Source organism: Anguilla anguilla, chromosome 9 (genome assembly GCF_013347855.1).
Source record: "Anguilla anguilla isolate fAngAng1 chromosome 9, fAngAng1.pri, whole genome shotgun sequence".
Taxonomy (NCBI): Eukaryota; Metazoa; Chordata; class Actinopteri; order Anguilliformes; family Anguillidae; genus Anguilla; species Anguilla anguilla.
In genome coordinates this window covers 45,035,390-45,056,754 of record NC_049209.1, presented here as the reverse complement: position 1 = coordinate 45,056,754, position 21,365 = coordinate 45,035,390, and the positions used below count along the sequence as shown (strand labels likewise).

General features: G+C 52.6%; 1 protein-coding gene across 1 annotated transcript in view; it reads left to right on the top strand.

Annotated features, from left to right (window-relative positions):
• The window catches only part of LOC118236711 (syntaxin-1A-like), a 97,626-nt gene extending 76,635 nt beyond the window's left edge, over positions 1-20,991 (top strand). The window contains exons 7-10 of the mRNA XM_035435286.1: positions 12,750-12,823; positions 14,107-14,244; positions 16,646-16,756; positions 20,087-20,991. Of these exons, the coding sequence (XP_035291177.1) occupies positions 12,750-12,823; positions 14,107-14,244; positions 16,646-16,756; positions 20,087-20,164 (401 nt within the window). The 3' untranslated portion in view covers positions 20,165-20,991. The remainder of the gene's footprint in view (positions 1-12,749; positions 12,824-14,106; positions 14,245-16,645; positions 16,757-20,086) is intronic.
• The last annotated feature ends 374 nt before the right edge of the window (positions 20,992-21,365 follow it).

The following is a 21,365-nucleotide window of genomic DNA, read 5'->3' as shown; positions in this document are numbered from 1 at the left end:
GGTGGAGCTTCCACAGGCCATGGCCCTCCCCCTTTCTCTCCCCAGCCTATCAGAATGGGCCCTCGCGGGGGAGGCTGCCAATGAGCGAGCTGAACAGCTGACCTCACCCTGCTGATGCTTGACCCCCCTGCCAAGCTAATGTAGAAACGCAAGGTCTTTCTACTGAGCCGCATTTCGACAAGCGGCCATGATGTTATCCTCTCTGATGCGTACCAGGAGAGCCGAGAAACCACAGGGAGTGCTACTTCCCATCATCCTCTGAGAATGACCAGCGTCCAGAGGACCAGCGACTAGAGAATTTCGGTTGGGCCTGTCCTCCAATCAGTGAGCAGGAAGTAATGAAAGAGTTGTATGTGTCCTGATTGGGATATCTCTCTGTCCTTGTTTAATCTGTCCTTTTGACAGACCCCATCAGAACCAGCAGTGAGCTGTGCACGCCTTCCATTGCGGTAACATTTTCATAATCACCGTGGCTTGTGGGGACAGAGTGTTTAGAAGGTTATGCAGAGCTGATTTGATACAGTGACCATGTAACTCTTATGTTTGGTGGTTAAATTGCCTCTCTGTGCTCGATGCAAGTCTATCCCTCTGGGTTCTTTATTGTGCTTTCTTCGTAGCCACGGAGATTGTCAAACTGTATCCGATGTCAAGTGGCCAGTCGCTTTTTGATTTGTCCGTGAAAGCCCAGCGATGATGAAATATCTCTGGCACAGAGAGTGTACATGTTGGTAAGAAGTTGTGAGCAGAGGGCGATGGCTTCAGATCTTTTAGTTCCTCCGCTGCGGTGTGTCCCCAGACCACTCTGGGCTTGGGCTCAAAATAAAACAGAGTGCCAGCACAGCGGTGGACTGAGCTGCTCATTACCTTTTAATAAGCGACTGGATGTGAATTGATGATCTGGCCTTTCTCTCTCTCTGTCCCTCTCTCTCTCTCGCTCTCCCTCTCTCTGTCTCTGTCTCACTGTCTCTCTCTCTGCCTCTTTCTCTTTCTTTCTTTCTTTCTCTCTCTCTCTCAAGCATAAGAGAGGATGTTACATCAAGTGAGCTACAGTACCAACGCAGCTCGCCTACACATCTGGTGTCGGTGGGTTTTCTAGGTAAACACGCTTTTTTGACTTGTCACTCTTTAGAATGACATGGACTCCAGCTGTTTGCGACGAAAGAGCCAAGTGCTCTCCTGCCGCATTGTAGAGTGCCTATGTGCACATCTTTGGTACATAGGTGTGGACGGAGTGTAGCACAGTGGGTAAGGAACTGGGCTTGTAACCGAAAGGTCGCAGGTTCGATTCCCGGGTAAGGACACTGCCGTTGTACCCTTGAGCAAGGTACTTAACCGGAATTGCTTCAGTATATATCCAGCTGTGTAAATGGATACAATATAAAAATGCTGTGTAAAAGTTGTGTAAGTCGCTCTGGATAAGAGCCTAAATGCCTGTAATGCAATGCAATACATAGAAAGTGAGAGTTTTAACAACTGGAAATGATCACAAAACTGCAAGCAAAGTTTGGGCGACCCCAATCCTGTTGCGCCCCCCACGAGAGTGTAAGTTTAAAGGCATACTGTAGGATTTCTTTAGCCTGTGTTTACAATCAGTGACATCTCCTCCTCGGTCTTCAACCCCACCCATTCACACTAACGTAGCTAACGTAGCTAACAAGATGGCTGGAGGTAACGTTAGCCTTGTGAAACGAGCGACCGTGAGGGAAGAAGGAGGCAGATTCGATTATAGCTTAATTAATTCCATTATGTTGAACGTAATGGTGATTTTATCGTTGGAACTTTTTAAATTTGAAAATTTCCGGACTCTCGGGAAAGTCCTTGTTGTTGCCCGCTTCACGCAGTTGGTAGTATTGCTTAAAGGTCCGAAAGAAAACAAGCCAACTCTGTGTCACTTTTAATTCCCTTGGCGAACTTCAGCTCATGCCACCGAGGAGAAGCAATCCCAAGGTCTAGCTTCTTCCCTAGCTAACTCTGCAGCCACAACCCTGACCCCCCCCCCCACACACACACACGCACACACACTCACTGAAGACAGCGCCACACCCAGAAACCTCCGAAACACATTGTAGAATAACAAATACAGGCGAAAATGTGTAGACGGAGATTGCCAGTTTGTCGTAGATTTGCCTTAACGTGGTTATTTTATATTTTCACGGTTAAATCCTGCATAGTATAGCTTCAAGTGTCAAGTATATTTTTGAAGTGGTATTAAAACGTCTAATGAGAAATATATGGCATGAACAGGCCTGCGTGCTAATCTCTCATTAAACTTTTATTTGAGTGCCTTTTGTGTTAAATAGGGGAAAAACTGCAGAAATTAAAGCGTTGGCCTGGTTAAAAATGCAGATCGCTTGCTTACTATAACAATGTGCTGAGTGGGGAGTCCTTGCAAGTGGTTTGTTATTCATCTTTTTATATGCAGACAGGAGCGTTTACGCCTCTAGAAGTAAGAGAGAGGAAAAAAGAAACCCTTGGAAATGAATGATAACGAGGTGAAAATGAGATATGGAATGCTCCAATCAGTGTCCCTGCGCTGCTGTCTCCATGGCAACCCATCACGGCCCATTCTCTCTTTTTGGGGGGGGGGGGCGGTACAGTCTCTGCCCCCCCCCCCTCCCCATGCACCTCCTGCCAACTACTGATGACCACCAACTACTTACACCTACCAACACCCCCTTTCCACCAAACACCTCCCCCCTCTTTTATTCAAATCTAGACATTCTCTGGCACCTGATGCATAAGGCAAGAATTACTGTGATCAGACGTTGGAGATGACGTTATATCGGGTTCATATCATGCACACACATGCCACAGATAGCACCCTGGAAGCCTCGTATTGATCTTGCTAACACACTCAGATACACCCCCCACCCCCCCACCTTCACCCAGCCTTTGAGCGCATAAAATGAGACTGTGGGATAAGCCCTCTACTGAAGGCCACTGTAGGGGAATGTTAGGCCTTGATTATCCCTGGAGATCTCAGGATCAATTTTTACTAAGAAAGAGCACCTGTGCCTGCCGCATGCATATTTCATATTTCTGTGTGTGTGTGTGTGTGTGTGTGTGGTCAACTGCGTGTGTGTTGAACCACTTGTGTGTGACTGCATGTGCATGGGTGAAAGTGAGTGAATGAGCAAGTGTGTGTGTGTGTGTGTTGTGTGTGTGTGTACATGCGCACGCTTGTCCATCTGCGCATGCTTTTGTATGTGTGTGTTTGTGTGGGGTCAGTGAGGATGTAGGCTCCACAGCTTGGCCTGTGCTTTAGTAACTGTGTAGGCTCCACAGTTTGGCCTGTGCTGTAGTAACTGCGTAGGCTCCACAGCTTGGCCTGTGCTGCAGTAACTGCATGGGCTCCACAGTTTGGCCTGTGCTGTAGTAACTGCATAGGCTCCACAGCTTGGCCTGTGCTGCAGTAACTGCATAGGCTGCACAGCTTGGCCTGTGCTGCAGTAACTGCATAGGCTGCACAGCTTGGCCTGTGCTTTAGTAACTGCATAGGCTGCACAGCTTGGCCTGTGCTGTAGTAACTGCGTAGGCTGCACAGCTTGGCCTGTGCTGTAGTAACTGCGTAGGCTGCACAGCTTAGCCTGTGCTGTAGTAACTGCGTAGACTGCACAGCTTGGCCTGTGCTGTAGTAACTGCGTAGGCTGCACAGCTTGGCCTGTGCTGTAGTAACTGCATAGGCTGCACAGCTGGGCCTGTGCTGTAGTAACTGCGTAGGCTGCACAGTTTGGCCTGTGCTGTAGTAACTGCATAGGCTGCACAGCTTGGCCTGTGCTGTAGTGACTGCGCGTTCCCTGAGGTAAGAGCTGGAGCTGAACAGGCCGTGGCGATGCCCGACAGGTGGGCCCCGCTTCCCCCCGCTCTTAAAACGGCCCTTCCCTCCAGGAGACTGATCAGGGTCAAGTGCAAATCTGCGTCCGCCGAGCGCAGTCATCAGCGGAGAGGCTCCGCTCCCCCCCCCCCCTCCTCCCCCCCCCTCCCGTGCGCTGCTCTTTAACAGGATTCAATCAGGGCCTCCCGCTGACTGTGAAGCCTTTCACCGCTGGGGAGGGACGCGGAGTCTGGAGATACAGAAACGCGTCTCGCCCCCGACGCCAGCGCCCGCTCCCCCAGACAGGTTTTTTTCTTTTCTCGATCTCCCGTCGCGGCCTTCCTCCCGTGTAATAAACCCTGAGATTGGCGTGTGAACGGGTTTGTCGTCGGACTCTACGGGGGGGCGGGGCGGTCGCTGTGGCGATGAAACCGGCAGTGGGCGGAGGAGGAGGACGGAGGTGGAGGAAGAGGGAAGTGGTGGATTGTCGAAGAGCGTCGCGTAGCGGGAAGAACAGGGTGAGCTCGCGCAGTTCGGCTGAGAGCCGGACAGGAAGAAGGGGTTAGGAACGGATCTGTGGACATGATCTGAGGGGCGGAGACGAGCCCGGATTGGTTCCTGCCGCCTCGGATCCGTTTTTGCGCCTGCATGATTGGCTCCCTCCTTTTCAAAGGCTCTTTTTATTGTCCAGAGGCTTTGTGGGCAAAATATTCAACATAGAGAAATTGCGTTAGGAATAGGAAACTGGGTTTGTGACTTTGACCGCATATTGGATTCCCAGGTAGAGCGCTACACCCCGGAGCAATCTGGAACATTTTCTTCCAGATATCCGGCTGCATAAATGAATTGCGCGCGAAAACAGCGATAACCAAAACGCACAACTCCAAATGCAAATAAAAGCGTCGATTGCGCGCGGATGAACTTCCGACAGCGACGGTATTTAGAGAGGAAACCCGTCTCCCGTTTCTCCCGGCGACAGCGGCACGCCGTTCCGTCGCGTTACGTTGCGTTCGTGCCCACGTGTGGCGCTCCTCGCGCGTCCTCCTCCCCGATCGGATTAATTGGGCACCCGGGGCGATCAGCGGCGGTCGCCTCCCCGCGCAGACGTTCCCCGTACGCGCCCCGCGACCGAACCGACCGCGTCATTTTACCGTCCTTTTACCCTCGCTTGACTCCTGGGTTTTTTCTTCCTTTTTCCTTCTTCCTAGCGGCTCTGAGAGCGCTTAATTGAGGCCTGTTTAAAGCGCGGCGGCGGCGGTGATGTCGTGCGGTTTTCCACCTCTGCACGCGCTCAGTCCGTGCTATTATCCTCTCGTCCCACGCCGGGCTTTTCCCACTTAATTAGGGCCTGTCCCGTTTAATAACGCTCTGCAGCCCCGGCGCGGGCTGAACACTCTCCCCCCAGCCCTCAGCCCATCTGCCTCCTTCAGCCGCACATCTGCCCACGTCTGACGCAGGAGACGCCGCTCGTGTGTATGCACACACACACACACAAACCATACACATACGCGCTCCGCACACACACCCCCGCACGCACGCACACACACACGCACACACACCATACACATACGCGCACCGCACACGCACACACACACACACAAACCATACACATACGCGCACCACACACGCACAAACACACACACACACCCGCACGCACACACACGCACCACTCACATGCAAGCACACACGCACATGCACACACACCCCATAACCCACACACAACCCCCCCCCCTTCTAACACACACACACACACACACACAACCCCCCCCAACACACACACACACACCCCATAACCCACACACAACCTCCCCCCCTTCTAACACACACACACCCCCTGCACACGCACACACACCTACACACACACACACACACACACCCGAACCCAATCTCCGAAGTTATTAAGGGATAACACGGCAGCCTAACCCGACATTAGTCTGAGTCTCATTATTCACAGACGCCGCTCGCCGTCCTCTCATTCGCCGGCAGCCTGATCCCCGCGCTCAGGGCTCAGACGTCTCCGCTCGCCGAGGATGAGGTGCCGTCGGTCCCGAGCCGAATCACACGCGCGGCGGAGCAACGTGCGAAAACAGGTTGACCTCAGACGTTCCTGAGAACAAGATCACCTCGGACCGAGAGCCCAGGTCACAGTGGTTGCCTGGGCTATGTCTGTTTGGGAGGTTCTCTCCTTGTTTGTTTTTGTTACACTTCTCCATCGCTGGATTGGACTTTTGCGACATTTGTATACAATATTTACATATATTTATTTTTTTTAGGAGCACCATGGCGATGCCCACTCGGCCACAGTTGCTGTTCATTTGCAGGTCGGGGCGAAGCAGGAGGCTGGCGTAGGATAGTCGCGTGGCGCGTGCTGCCTCTTAATTGGTAATGCTTTTGGGAAGGTCAGCGGTGTCTCAATTCCAGAACTCTGCTGTTCACTTTAATGATGAAATATGTTTCCACAGAATTCTTACCGACTTATTTCAGGACTGCTCTCCAGCACACACGGTAGTTCCAGTAGTACTGCAAATAGTACCTTTATGTGTCTTAATTCAACATAACATTTGCTCGCTGCTTGGCTGGTCCTTGGAGCAGGTTGCCATAGATGCAGACGTACCTTCAGCCTACAGTTATTACATTTTTATGTTTGATGTTCAACCTACAGATGTATCTAATATCAGCTTGATGTGAGATTGAAGTTTGCTTGGGTGGCGGGGGATGTTGGGGGGTGGGGTGTGCTGGAAAATGAAGATGAAATCTTTAGAGGGAGACACTTTGCACTGACCAATTAAATAACATTTTCGGGGTCAAAGAATGAACACTCGGTGTCGTTAGGTTACCGCCGCCTTCACTTCCTGTCTACAAGAACCGATCAGTACTAGCCGGTCGCTCGTGACAGGAAGTCTGCTCTCTGCTGGCGCAGCCGGGGGATCGGAGCCGCCGGTGGTTGTGCTTGCGTTCCTGCCGCATTTGTCACGTAGAGAGCTCCCCCGCCCCCCCCCCCCCCCCCCCCACCCAGGTTCGCTGCAGGTGTTGCGGCAGACAGGAAATGAGAGCGGAGTTGAGTCAATATTGAACCAGGCCGAGCCGACGAAACGAGCCTCCCGCCGGGGAGCGGATCGCCGCCGCCGCTAACCCCCGCTAACCCCCGCCGTCGCGACGGACTGCGCTTCTCTGCGCCGCGTCGCGACAGAGCGCCACGTCACGACAGAGCGCCACGTCGCGACAGAGCGCCGCCCCGCTTCGCCTGACGCTCCCTCCCCGTGACCCCGGGGGTCGTCCTGAAAGGGTTGCTTTGGTAACCTCTTCGGTTGCCAGACTTAAGGTTGACTTTTAAACCCTGCTTTAGTTTAATCCCAAATGATACCGGAGGCTTTGAGGTCGTGACTGCAAGAAAGTTTACACACTTCTGTTGGCTGAGAATAGCTAGTTTTCATCATTTTAATAAAAAGAAATCCAAACTAAAAAGACTGTTTTAAGTTTTTTAGAACAGCTTATAGTTTGGCAAGTCAATACCAGCACTGTTTTTACTCCCGCTGAAGTATTTCTTCGGTTATCTTTTTTAACGTTCCGGAGGGAATGTCATTTCTGATATGAGTGAGCGTTCCTCTGTGGCCGTGCGGCTGTTGCTGTTGCTATGATGACGTGTGACAGTGTGGCGACGGAGGGAGACGCGTCACTGAAATGTCGCAGCCATCCTGCATCAGTATGCAGTCTGTGAGCGCTGTCACCCCTCTGACCCCAATCCCAGTCCCTAACGGCCAGCCCGATGTGCTCTCTCCCTTTCTCACTCTCTCTCTCTCTATCTATCTCTGTGTCTCTCTCTCTGTCTGACTGTCTCTCTCTATCTGACTCTCTCTGTGTCTTTCTCTGTGTCTGACTGTCTCTCTCTGTGTCTGATTGTCTGTCTCTATCTGAAAATCCATAATTAAACAATTAGCAATGATACATTAGACATAAAATTAATACAGTGGACTAGGATATTAAAATTTAAAAAATTCATAAATAAGTAATCTCTCTCTCTCTCTGTCTGTCTCCCTCTCTTTCCCTCTGTCCATCTCCCTCCCTCTCTCTCTCTCTCTCTCTCTCTCTCTCTGTCTGTCTCCCTCTCCCTCTCTTTCCCTCTGTCCATCTCCATCCCTCTCTCTCTCTCTCTCTCTCAGTCTGTCTCCCTCTCCCTCTCTTTCTCTCTGTCCATCTCCCTCCCTGTCTCTCTCTCTCCCTCTCTCCCTCTCTCGCCCTCCTGCCCGGTGCCCAGTGGCTGATCCGATGCTGTTTTAATCAGCGTGGTTCTGCTCGTTCGCTCCGTCCCCTGGGCTTGGCCTGGCCTGCGCCCACTGGTCTGATTACCCCTCCTGGGGCCGGCTGTGACTCACCCCCTCGTCCCCCCCCCCCCTCTCGTCCCCCCCCCCGGCCCCGGGAGAGGCGTGTGATTGGCACCGCGGGGCGGTGGGCGGCCGAGGGAGCGAGCGCGTCACACCCCCCCCCCCCCCCCCCCCTTTTATTATTTGGACGTGCAGCTGGACTCTTTACGGGGATCCAGAGAGGAGCGCGAGCTCTCTGCCAGACTCCTCTCGTCTCCGGCTGCCTGTTCTCCTTCAGCGCTGAACAAAAGAGCAAAGTAAATATTTTTCGTTCGTGGCACCCGGTCCTGCGCGTCGGATGGAAAGAGCGTCGTTCTTCGGCGCGGCTCTGAAGACGAGGGTGGAAGAGGCCCCGGGGTGTCCGTGGAGAGGCAGTGGCTGCACGGTGGCGGAGATGGCAGCCGGAGGATTTGGGCACACTGTGCATCACCCATTCAGCCCTCTGACGTGACCCCACACAGGCATGTGTGAGTGAGTGTGTGAGCATGTGTGTGAGTGAGTGAGTGAGTGAGTGAGTGAGTGAGTGAGTGAGTGAGTGAGTGAGTGAGTGAGTGTGTGTGTGTGTGTGTGTGTGTGTGTGTGTGTGTGTGTGTGTGTGTGCGTGTGTGCGTGTGCGTGTGCGTGTGCGTGTGCGTGTGCGTGTGCGTGTGCGTGTGCGTGTGCGTGTGCGTGTGCGTGTGCGTGTGCGTGTGCGTGTGCGTGTGCGTGTGCGTGTGCGTGTGCGTGTGCGTGTGCGTGTGCGTGTGTGAGTGTGTGTGTGTGTGAGAGAGTGTGTGTGTGAGAGAGTGTGTGTGTGTGTGTGTGTGTGTGGGTGGTGGGTGAGCGTGCGCGTGTGTGTGTGGTGTGTGTGTGGTGTGTGAGTGGTGTGTGGTGTGTGAGTGGTGTGTGTGTGTGTGTGTGGTGTGTGAGTGAGTGTGTGTGTGTGTGTGTGTGCGTGTGTGTGTGTTTGTGTGCGTGTGAGTGAGTGAGTGAGTGAGCTAATGCAGGGGTGGCAGCTGAAATACTCAGCCCTGTAGAGAGGGGGGGTTGGGGGGGAGAGGAAATTGGCTTTCGTGGCAAGGGGGCGGGCAGTGTGGGCCATGACGATCCATCCACGTCTCCGAGCGATTGGGCGGACGGGCGGCGAGGGCGGACGGCTCTTGTTAATGAATGCAATCACGTACCCCCCCCCCCCCCCCCCACACACACACACACACACACACACACAACCTTAGCAGCAGGTTCTGTAAGACTCCATAAGAAAAAAAGGAAGTGCGCTGTACTGAAATTCAGGGACAGTAACGCAGGAGCTCAGGTCATGCATGCAGATGCCTGACTGCCACGTGGTCCCTTTTAGGACTGAACTGACTCACTCTGACCCCCCCAACCGCCCACCCCCCACCCCCCCTCGCCACTAGCCAAGGAGGAATAATTGACCTTGCCCCTGCCAGCCAATCAGCCAAAGCTGTTTAAAATGTATGCATTTGTGTTTTATCTCCGGACTGGTGCGGCTGATGGGAATTAAAGGCTGAAATGAATGGGCTGGCTGGGGGGGAAGGGGAGACGTGGGTAGTGTAGTTTAATTAGTCTGCAGGCACCGGGGCAGACTGAGTCAGGTTTTTTGTTTGCCCTGTCTGACAGGGTGACTTGGAGGGACTTTGCTGGGGGGGGAATGATATGAGGATGCTAATTTATGTGGGCCATGCTGTGGTATCTCACACACACACACACACACATGTACTCTCTCACACACTCACTCACACATACCACTCTTATACTCTCTCTTACACACACACACACACACACACGTACTGTGTCACACACACACACACACACACACACGTACTCTCTCACACACACACTCACACATACCACTCTTATACTCATTACGTCACTGTGTGCCAAAAAAAAGAAAATTCTAGAGCGGTGGACTCGACAGCCTTACTGGAAACGCAGTTCCTCGGAACATCTCCGGTTCGAATCTCTGAAGCCAGTCAGGCCACAGTCCGTCCGTGCTATCCGCACCCCCGAATCGGCCGGCACGGAAACGTTTCATTGGTGGGACCCCCCCTCCCCCTGCCCCCTTGTTGGTCCTGCTGCCCTTTTGCTATGCTTTAATATCATCCGGCTCTCACACAGTGCTTGTAGTGCAAGCCACCGGGAGCGCTCTCTATGGCAGGGATCAGCAACTCACGGTCCTCGAGGGCCGAGAACTGCTGGTTTTCCACCCTCCCTTTGCCTGGGAGTCGGGTGTGAAGACAAGTCTGGCCAATCAGTAGCACTAATTACCCGAGAGAAAAGAAAACCAGGGCTGGATTTGGATTCGAGGGCCAGAGTTGATGATCCCTGCTCTATGGCTTAGAGAGCTCGCGCGTGCAGAGTTCTGGCTGAACGGTCGGCCACGTTTCGGGCTGAAGTGCTCCCCTAGAAGTGCCCGCTTTCCCAGGGCTGGCGAATGGCACCTGCGCCAAAGCTGTCTGTGCCGCTCGGTGATTCATGCGTGCTGATGAGTGTGGTGTTCAGCTGACGGTTCGTCGTGTGGAACTGAGTTTGCGTAATGACTAAACTGGCCATCTGTACTATTGACAGAGTGAAAACAAGAGTTCATGAGTATCAGTGCTGTAGTCCCTCTGTAGCCAAACTACCCCCCTCCCCACCACCTCGCCCCTCCTCCTGTCTATGTTCTTCGAGTGGGGTTGGCATGGTGACGGGCGGTGGTCTGTGTTAGCGGCAGGCTACCGCCCCGCTGTGCGATTCCTCACACCTCCAGGGCACTGGTAGTCCACTCAGACTGCCGAAATGAGAATGGCATCGGGTACGACGTCCGTGCTTCTCAGTGAAACGCTCTGGGTTTCCCAGCCTTTGTGGGCTCCGCTTGTGTGCACACTGCAAGGTTCTGGGTGCTCCTCAAGCTTCTGTGTGTTTTTCTGGTTCTGTGTGCTTCTCAGGTTCTGTGTGTTTCTCAGGTTCTGCGTGTTTCTCAAAGTTCTGTGTGTTTCTCTGACTGTGTGGCCCTCAGTCTCATGGTTGCAGTGCGGCAATAAAAGCTCTCAGATCAGCACGCTGTTCCTCTGAAATGCCAGCACACAGGGAGCGCACAGGGAGCGCACAGGGAGCGCAGGCAGCGGCGTGTCGCGCCCTGGCCTTTTCCAGAGCGGCTGATGGATCGGGCTGTCACACCACCCCCACCCCCGCCCCAGCCCCCCCCCCCCCCCCCCCCCGCCGCACGAGCGCTCGCTGGTAAAGCGGCGCCATCCGTCTCGCGCCGCGCGCCGATGCGCGGTACGTCCGGAGCGTCGACGTTCCTGACGAGCCGTCGCCGTGGGGGCCCCTGTGCCGCTCCGCGCTGCAGGTCAGGCCTCCGGGCGTCACGGCGCCCACCAAAACGCTTCCCAAATCCGCGAGCCCCCGCCTCCGACGCCTTCACCCGGCCCGTGTCTCAGCGAGGCCGGCGTCTCGCCCCGGCGGCCTATAAATAGCCCGCCTCCGGTCGTTAGCCGCGCAGGCGAGGGCCGGCCGGACGGTAATTAACGGCGGGACGACGCCTCCCGGGCCCGACGGGCCGCCTAATCGCCCAGACGGGGCTGCGGGCGCCTCGCTGATGGACTTCCTGTCCGAGCGTCCCGCGCTCGCTCATTTAGCACGTCGCCGTGACGATACCCCGCCGCACGTGCGTCCGGCAGGCCCGAGATTAAGCGGTTTCCGGGGGCAGGGGAGAGCAGCCTGTAGTTAGGGGCGGGGACGGGGGAGGAGGGGGGTCGGGGGATGTGTCATCTTGGCTGGCAGTGTTCTTTATTGGTCCAGCGTTCCGTTTGCATACTGGTTGGAGGACGTGATGCTGCTTCGCATGGCCGTTGATATGACATCATAGGTGGAGTCTTAAGCAGGAAATCTCCAAAAGCTGACGGATCAATCGCTGTCAGAGAAACAGGATTCAGTAGTTCAGTGTTAGAGTGGTTATCCGCGGTCTCCGTCATCTTTGTGTTTGTGCTGTACTGTTCTGAGCAATAATTTGCGGTGGGGTCTCCAGGTGGCTCACGCCATAAACACACGATCATTCTGAAACCCGTGATTGGGTGCTTGAGTCCCCGGCCGCACCATTAGCAGCCATGTCCTGTGGTCTGCTTTGGAGAGGCAACAATTGGCCCAGCCTTGCCGGGGAATGACGGGAGGTCGGTTGGTCTCATCGCTCTCTAGCGGCCACTCCTGGTCAGACCAGGCACCTGCGGACACACGAACAGAGACCTTGTTGTAATATATTATATAATCGTGTGATGACATGGGCAGTGTGTAATTGGCGGTGCGTCTGCAGTGTGGAAAAGAGCGAGATGTGACTCACGTGATGACCTGTTTCTACAGCTCTCAGCTCCAGAGGTTGCCATGAGAGCAACAAGTTTGCATTCAGATTGATAAACATTAGGGATAAAATAGTAATTTAAATGAAAACTAATTTGTAGTGATGTTGTAGTGCAGAATATCAGTGTTTAGTACCATTGTCTCAGAGCCCTTGGCTCCAGTGTTCAGGCCGGTGTTGGGTAACTGTGTTGGTGTTGCTGTGCCCAGCAGTCTTCATTGGTCCGTTTGTGTCATTTCAGCCGGCAGGAACACGACCAACGAGGAGCTGGAGAGCATGCTGGAGAGTGACAACCCTGCCATCTTCACCTCGGGGGTGAGTGTGTATGCACACACACACACACACACACACATGCTCTCTCTCACACACACACGCACACACACACACACACACGCACACACACTCACACACTCACACACTCACACACACACACACACACACACACACACTCTCTCACACACACACACACACACACACTCACACACACACACACACACACACACACACACACACACTCACACACACACGCGCACACACGCGCACACACACGCACACACACACACACACACACACACACACACACACACACACTCTCTCTGTCTCTCTCACAGACAGACACACACACACACACACACACACTCTCTCTCTCTGTCTCTCTCACACACACACACGCTCTCTCTCTCTGTCTCTTTCACAGACATAGACAGACACACACACACACACACACTCTCTCTCTCTCTGTCTCTCTCACAGACACACACACACACACACACACAGTCACACTCTCAGCAGTCGGTGCCGCCCACCGTCCCTGTGCAGCTGTGCTCCTCTCCCCGGGTATTACTCAGCACATAAAGCAGCCGACGACACTGACGGCTTTTCAATTGCGCTCAGACTGCACACGCCCAGCACGCCCCCCACCCCCACCCCCCTTCCCCCCCCCCCACCCCTCCCTCCCCGCGGAAAAGCGCGAAACGCCCGCCGCGCGGCTGCAAGCCTCCCGGGCGCGAAGGCGTGAGATTCCGGCAAGACGAGGCGAGCCGTAGCGAGAGCCCCCCACCCTCTGCTGCCCCCCCCCCCCCCCCCCCCGAACCAGAGCGCCATACCCCCTAATGAGTCCCCAGTGCCCCCTCAGCGCAGACGTGGAGCGTGGAGCTCGCCGCGCCTGCCGCCCGCGCTCGGCAAACACCTGCCTTTAATCCGCCCTCGAAGCGGGGGCCTCTGGGAAATGAGCGGCTCCCCCACCCGCTGCCCGGCGGCTGCCGTGGGTCCGCTACGCTGGCGGACGGCGGCTCGCGCTCGGCCCGTCTAATAAAAGCGTCCGCCACGGTCCCCGCAAGAGAGAGAGAGAGAGAGAGAGGGAGGCAGTGTAAGCAAAGCTAGCCCGCCCACCTGTCACCACGAGTGGGTGACACAAATGTAATGTATGCGTGCCGATCTGAATGGAAGTGTGTGTGTGTGTGTTTGTGTGAGATTGATAGACAGGAGTGTAGACTTGTGTGGACTACAGCACAGTTTAATCTCTCTCTCTCTCTCTCTCTCACTCTGTCTCTCTCTCTCTCACTCACTCACTCTGTCTCTCTCTCTCCCCCCCACAGATCATCATGGACTCCAATATCACCCAGCAGGCCATGAACGAGATCGAGACCCGGCACACCGAGATCATCAAGCTGGAGAACAGCATCCGCGAGCTGCACGACATGTTCATGGACATGGCCATGCTGGTGGAGAGCCAGGTGAGGGTTCCCCGGCCTGCTGAGAGACCTCCTCTGTCCCAGTGTCCCCCTCTGGCTCCTTTTCCCATGCCCTCATACAGCCAAAGCTGGGCCGCACCGTGCTAGCAAAGCCAAATTAACAACTGCGAGGACGTAACTTTAGTTTGAATATTGGGGGGGGGGCTTGAATTGCATAGACCTCGAGAATTGCCACCCTCTAAAAAAAAACTGCTGTGAAATGGTCATTTCTGGTGAATTCTATGGAGAAATGTATGATTTCTTCCTGTTGCTTTATTATTTGAAAACGTTTTCTCATCATCATCTTATATTACTGGAAGGGGTGGGGGGAGTCATTCGGCCTGTTTTGTAATCCCCTTCCATAAAATTACGCCCTCGAATCACTGGGGTTGGTTTTTGCGTTCGCTCGTATTTCTCTGAAACCCCCCCCCCCCCCCAAACGCCCCCCGGAAAGGCTTGAGGCTTAAGAGGTTGAAAAGTGCTCGCGGTGCTTCCGTGTTAAACCCAAACTCAGGAGGGGTATTCCACAGAGGTACTGCACTACACTAGCACTGCGCGTTTTAGCCGTACGCCTTACTGAAGCAGAGTAGCGGTAGCCAGCAGTGAGAGAGCGGGGGGGGGGGGGATTCGCCCCCGGATTCTGACAGGGCTTTGCTCTCAGTGAACTGCAGGCAGCGGCGCCGTGCTCCCAGCCAGGCCCGCATCACTGTAATGGAACCCGATCGCCACTTCCGTGTTCTCCTGCAGCAGCGCCGGCCGGCTGCCTGTGATCTGGGCCAGACCAATTGTTATGTAAGCACGTTGATATGCGTTGTAAATGGCAATACTTGCCCAAAAGGGAACGACCGCGTAGTTTAACTTGGACCGTGTAGGTCAATCTGATCGACACAAACAAAAGCAGCAACAAAGCAGTCTATGCAAATAATACAAGCAATAATTGAGTAGGCACGAGTGCAATAACGAAGTCAACTAAGATAAACAGCGTACCTAGCTACAACCCTAAGTTAACATAGTCAATTAGAGACTACAGGGAGGTAGGGAGGGATGGATGGGGAGAGATGCAGCCTGAAGAGGTGAGTCTTCAGTCGTCGCTTGAAGGCGGTCAGGAATCCGTTAGTCAGATCTGTGCATTCACGTCCAAATCCTAGGGCGAGAAACGTGCGTTTTAACATGAATGCATAATTAGGTGATCCACTGACAAACAGCTCCGACGTGAATTTATCCGCTGCGCTGTGCTGTACTGTGCTGTGCTTTTTTCCTCTTGCGTCGTCCACTCCAGTTTTTTTTATAACCGTAACAGGTTTTTTTTTTTTAAGCGCTGGATTGCTTTCTTCCCAAGGTAATGACCTTTTAAAATTTCACTTGTCTGTGCTTGTGTCCCATATGTGCATTTACCCTGGCCAAAACAGACGATCTTTTAACACTGACCACTTAAAGAACGTATGGTGCTTCTTGAAATTTTTCTTTTACTTGACTGGTAAAGAACTAATGCTTCAGTCTGGCGACCTCCATCAGCGCACGTGTCAACGTGAAAACCCTACCTTTTAAATGGATATTGACCCGAGAAACAAATCTATCAGTGGACGCTCGAACATCGATCATTTTCAGGATGGAGCCGGAACATTATTATACACTCTTCGGTTATATAATGCTAATATAAATGGCTGCTAATGACAGCCCAGTGCCATTTAAGCAATTACAGCTTTGCATCTCAAAGGTAGTCAGTGAGCCTCGCTCTACATTACAATGGGTGCTCCCCTCCTCTTTGTTTACTCGCTCAGCTTTTAGCACGTTAGCATTTTTTTTCAACCGCCTGCTTTCCTTTAGCAAGATTAGGAATGCATTCGGGACGGGACGGGGGGGGGGGGGGGGGGGGGGGGGGGTTCAGCGCTTGCGGCCTCGTTGAGGTGAACGGGGTGACCGGGGGGTCCCTCTGTCGTTGCCCGGGAGACCACGGCGGTCTCCCCATTAGCCTGTTAGCGGCTGGGCGTTTTGCCCCGTCGCGTTCCCTTCCGAATAAGCGACGAGTAAATATCCGAGGTGCTGACGGCCTCTTTGAACGTGATCCTGCCCCCGTGTGTCTGTGCGTCTGCGTGGGCGATAACTTCAAACTGCAGGTTGTGTTCAGTCCCAGTGTGACGATTTTAACTGGGAGGCTTGTTGTGAATGGGCTCAGTAATTTAGCCATTTTTTTAACTTCCCCCCGTGCCCACAGGGGGCGCTGATGAGGTGATGTCAAGTAGAACACGTAATGTGAAGGTGTCCGTGTGGAGTAGCCGGTCGGGAAACGCAGGTCGCAGGCCGCTCACCGATTGGTGGTCGGCAGGTGGGAGGCGGGGCAGAAAGCTCTCTTAACCCCGCCCCCCTCGCCCCTCCCCTTTTCTTTCATTCTCTGCCACTTCAGGGGGAGATGATCGACCGCATCGAGTACAACGTGGAGCACTCCGTGGACTACGTGGAGCGGGCGGTGTCCGACACCAAGAAGGCGGTGAAGTACCAGAGTAAAGCGCGGAGGGTGAGTCGGAGCGGCCGAGGTCGCGGTGGCGCTCGGCGTCGCGGTGTGGTGTGGCATGGCACGGTTTAGCCCCTCCCTCCTCCGGATCGAGCCGCGGGGATTTCGCAGACACCTCACCCCCATTACGGTTCATTCGTGGTAGCGGGCTGGGTCCTGAGGACCTACACCGCTGAGGAAAGGGTGTGGCGTAGACGTGTCACTTCCCTGCTGTCACTCAAACCTGCTCAGCTGACAGATTTTATAATATAAGTGTAACTAAATTGCTTTTATTGTACCCCTTAAACCATTTAAGGTGTGAGGTCACAAAAATGTGATTAGAACATTTTTAACTGAACATTCTAATGCTGATGTCACAATCACTACTGGTAATTGAAAGCAGTGGGGTTATAGAACACTAACTTACTAATTTTGAAACAACATCCCTAAAAACCTACTCTTCAAAGGGTTAATTCCTTTTCAAATATCAAGAAGTGCTTTACAGTAAGTGGAGTGGTGAGCATCATCCACCCCCAATGTGAAGCACCCCCCACTGGGTGATACATTGACCAGAGAGTCAGTGAATCCCTGTGGGCTAGTTTGCTGTTGAAGTCCAAAGTAAAGACTGCCCCCTGCTGGACTGCCACCAGCACGACGTAGTACAGAAGCAATCCGATTTTCTGAGATCTCCCATCCAAGTGCTTATCAAGTCAGCCCCACTTTGCTCCATCCACTGATGAAATAAAAGCTCTATGATCATTTGACTGCTCTCACCCCTGCTCTTCAGGCTCAAACAGAGGCTCTGAAATTTTCTGCGTCAAACGTCAACAATGCAGAGAGTAATGACAGGGATCATCCTGTGAATATCTGTCTCTCTGTCTGAGTTATTGGGGATGACACCTTGCCCCCCCCCCCCTTATATAGAATTACAGGTAGCTTGGGAGACCTTAGGAAATACTGCCCTCCTCTGGCTGACAAGTGTATCACTGGCTAAGAATTTAAGAGATAAACGTTAGCGATAGAGGGATGATGGTTAGCAATAATGACATTGCATGTGGAGAATTTCATATTATAATGGCTGCCAAAGTGTTCTCACGTTTACAAAGATGACACAACAGTCCAGTGACTGAAATATCATCATTTGTAAACTCAAAAAGCAGCACAAAGATCTGTACCAGCTGCTGTTTCACTGGAAACTCTACCTGGTTATCGGGACACCAGGATGCCCAGGATGGCGAATGCTGTCGTCCCAGGAGCCGTGGGCACTGCCAGCGGTACCCCCCCGCGCCCGGTGCGGCGGTGCGTCGCTGTAAATTGACGGGAGTGTGCGTTAACGGTCCCGCGGTCACCCGTTCAGCGGCTCCCCGTCGGGCAGATTTACGGCCCCACAAGCCCCCCCGCGTGGCTCCCGGGGACCCGAGGGATTTCACCCCCGCCCTCACCCCCAGCGACCTCTGACCCCTACGGTCCCCGTAGTAACAGTCAATGCCCCAGCCTGACAGGGAAACAGACAGGCCTGCTGTCAGCGCGGCTGTGATCTATGCTGCCGACGGTTCATTGGCCCTTAATGACATAATAACCTCCCTGGAGAGACCGCACAAGGGAGGGTTAGAAACAGGAGGGACACACAATAAATATACATTTGGAGGTTTTTTTTTTTCATCAGCAGGCTACAAACACGTGCCTGCCTCTTTTTCCCAGCATGCACTATGGCATTTTGCACAGTAGTCGCAACCCTAACTCGCCGCGCCTGAAGGGCATCCGGTGCAGTCTGTCTCTCCTTTTAGTTTCCCCTGAACCCAGAGGGATCTCCTGGGCCATCTCTCTCCCCATTTCCCCTGTTTCCCCTGGCCACAGGGCCTCAGCTAGCCCGACACTGCGCCGCCTCCTCTCTCGGTGCGTGCCTGTATCTACGGCGACCCGCCGTCTCCACGGCGATGTCGTGCGGGTTAGCGCTCGGGACGGGATCCGTTCTTCCTCCCTGACAAGCAGCTGTGTGACCAACAGCTGCGCTGTCTCTTCACCTTCACCACAGCTGAGGGGAGAGGACCGTAAACCCTGTGGCAGGTTTCCAAAGTCGCAAGGTCCTGTACCAGGTTTCAGCGAGTCAGTTTTGGGGCCTACCGCGCTGATATGACAGTTCCTACAGTGTGTCTTCAGGGATTCACCCATTCTGTGTGGCACTTTTGCTTCAAGACTACAGCGCAGGTGACATTTCGGGAGCTGGTGTTCGGTGGAACACTTCGGTTCGATCGTGGTGGGTTTTAATGGAGGATACACTCTCTGATGTCAGACAATTACTCCAAACGGGTTCTGTGAGATCCTTTGATCCCGTGAATTGTACCTTGAAAGTAAAGCTCTTTCATGGCATTCAAAACTGGTAGGAACTGCAGTGAGAAGGCTTGTTAATTCCTGCCACACCCGCTCAACGGAACGTCTCAGAATGCCTCAGCAGTGGACGGCTCTAATAATATTCCGGATTTCTGCATGCTTTTACGTGTACTTACAGTGTACTGCATGTGATAGCTTGCATGCTTGCAGCCTTCCTTTTGTGAACGCATGCTGTTATCGAACCTGAATTAAATGTCTTAAGTTTAACCTGGAGCCAAATGGGTAAACAAAAAAAAGGGACAACAGCAATTGAGATGCCTGTATCAATGTCTCAGGCCCCGTCGCTTCCCAGCGAGCTTAAATCCAGGATAGCTCACCCTCCACACCGATTGGCTAGACAACGCATTTCAGACAGATTGCCAGTAATGTCCATTAGTGCTTGCAGTGCGACAATCGGTCCATTAAAGTTACGTATTTTTGGCATGCTCGGACATCGTTGTAAAGTCTTTGCTTTACTTGTACTGGGCAGGGTTGGATATGAACGACGGCCTCGGCTTTTGTCCGTGGCGTTATAATTGGTGCATCAATGCCACTACATCCCTGAATTCCCTGAAGTCTAATTAGTGACCACTGCTGTCTCCCAGGGCGCGTGTCCTTTGGCAAATGGCCTTTATGTGTGAATGTGCAAAGAGACCCACTCTTTAAATTGGCACTCAGCGTACCGTCGGATTCATCAAGTGAAAGACTGTTTGAATAGCGAGGGCGTTTCCGTTATGTACTCTGGAATGAACGTTGCGCGAATAAAAGTTCCTTTTTATTACACGAGCCTGTTGTTGCACTGTTACACCTGCATTCAAATGTTTTTCTTTTCTTTTCTTTTTCACAAATTTCTTCACAAGCAAAATTTTTGAGATGAACAGTCATTTTTTAACTTATTTTTCCTTTCTTCTTTTCATGCTGCCTGGAATCCCGTAAAATGTTTAAAATTCTACTTGATGTCATGTTTTCTGTTTGACTGTGCAGAAGAAAATCATGATCATTATATGCTGTGTGATTCTGGGAATAGTAATTGCAGCCACCGTTGGTGGAACTCTGGCTTAGGATACACAACAGCTCCAGCAGTGACGCACATACTGTAACACACACACACACACACACGCACGCACACACATAAACACAGTACAGTGCAGTATACACACAAGCATACACAGACGCACACAAAGACACATTCACACGTGGACACACCCACACACCCAAGGCATTCCTGCAGAAAGCATATTGCATACCAACAAAGTGAGAGTGTCTAAGGAAGACATATTTCTTATGCATGAGTTCCTTTTTTTGTAAATGTGTGGTTCTGCGATGTGTTTACCTGGGTGTTGAATGTTATATGACAAAAGTTTTAAAAACTTCTTGTTTTTTTTTTTGTTTTTTTTGTTTTTTGTTTTTTGTTTTTTTGAGGTCCAATGTGAAAAAGGGGAGGGGTCATTGGTGATCTCGAAAATGATACTGTTGCACACACATTCCGACTTGAAAATTTTCTTTTTTTATGTCAAATAAATAGCCTTTATTTACAGTACTAATCATCTCTTAGATGAGTCAAGTGAGGAAGGTATGCTGTGTACACACTTATCGAGAGATATACAGACACTGCGATGATAAGTGTTTTATTAGAGGAAGATAACCATCGCTAGACTCGTGTGTTAACCTCTGAAAAGGAGAGTTCAAATTAGCGCAGTCGAAGCATATCAACCTACCTGGCTGCCCCCTTCTCACCCCTTGACGTGCAGTATGTCTAAACGTAACGTTTGCATGATTTTCTTCAAGATATAACATTGTTCGGTGGAACAAAAAAGTTGTGACGGAACTTGTATTTTAATCCTTGCTTTAAAAAAAAAAATAAAAAAAAACAGCCCGAACTGCCACTTCACAGAAGGGCTGCATCTCAGTCAGTATTACCACGTCCATCTCAGTCCCGCGCCTGGCCACTGCTCATTCCGACCAGCTCTTCGCCAACAGCGTCTTCTCCCATTCTCCATCTTATTTCCGACTGTGTACGTGCGCGCGTGTTTTTCAGTCTGTCCGTCTCTCTGTCCGTGTCCGCGTGTTCGTCCGCACGTTTGCGTGCATGCAGTGATTGCGCTTGCACACGAACATCTTATCAAAACCACACTGCCACTTGTGTCTCTGCCGTGTTGAGAGAAAAGAAGAAGACAAAAAAACATTCTTCCTTCTCACCGGAGCAATGACACCACGGAATCGATTGGATTCCCTGAATGACATCACAGCCTGAAAAGATGGA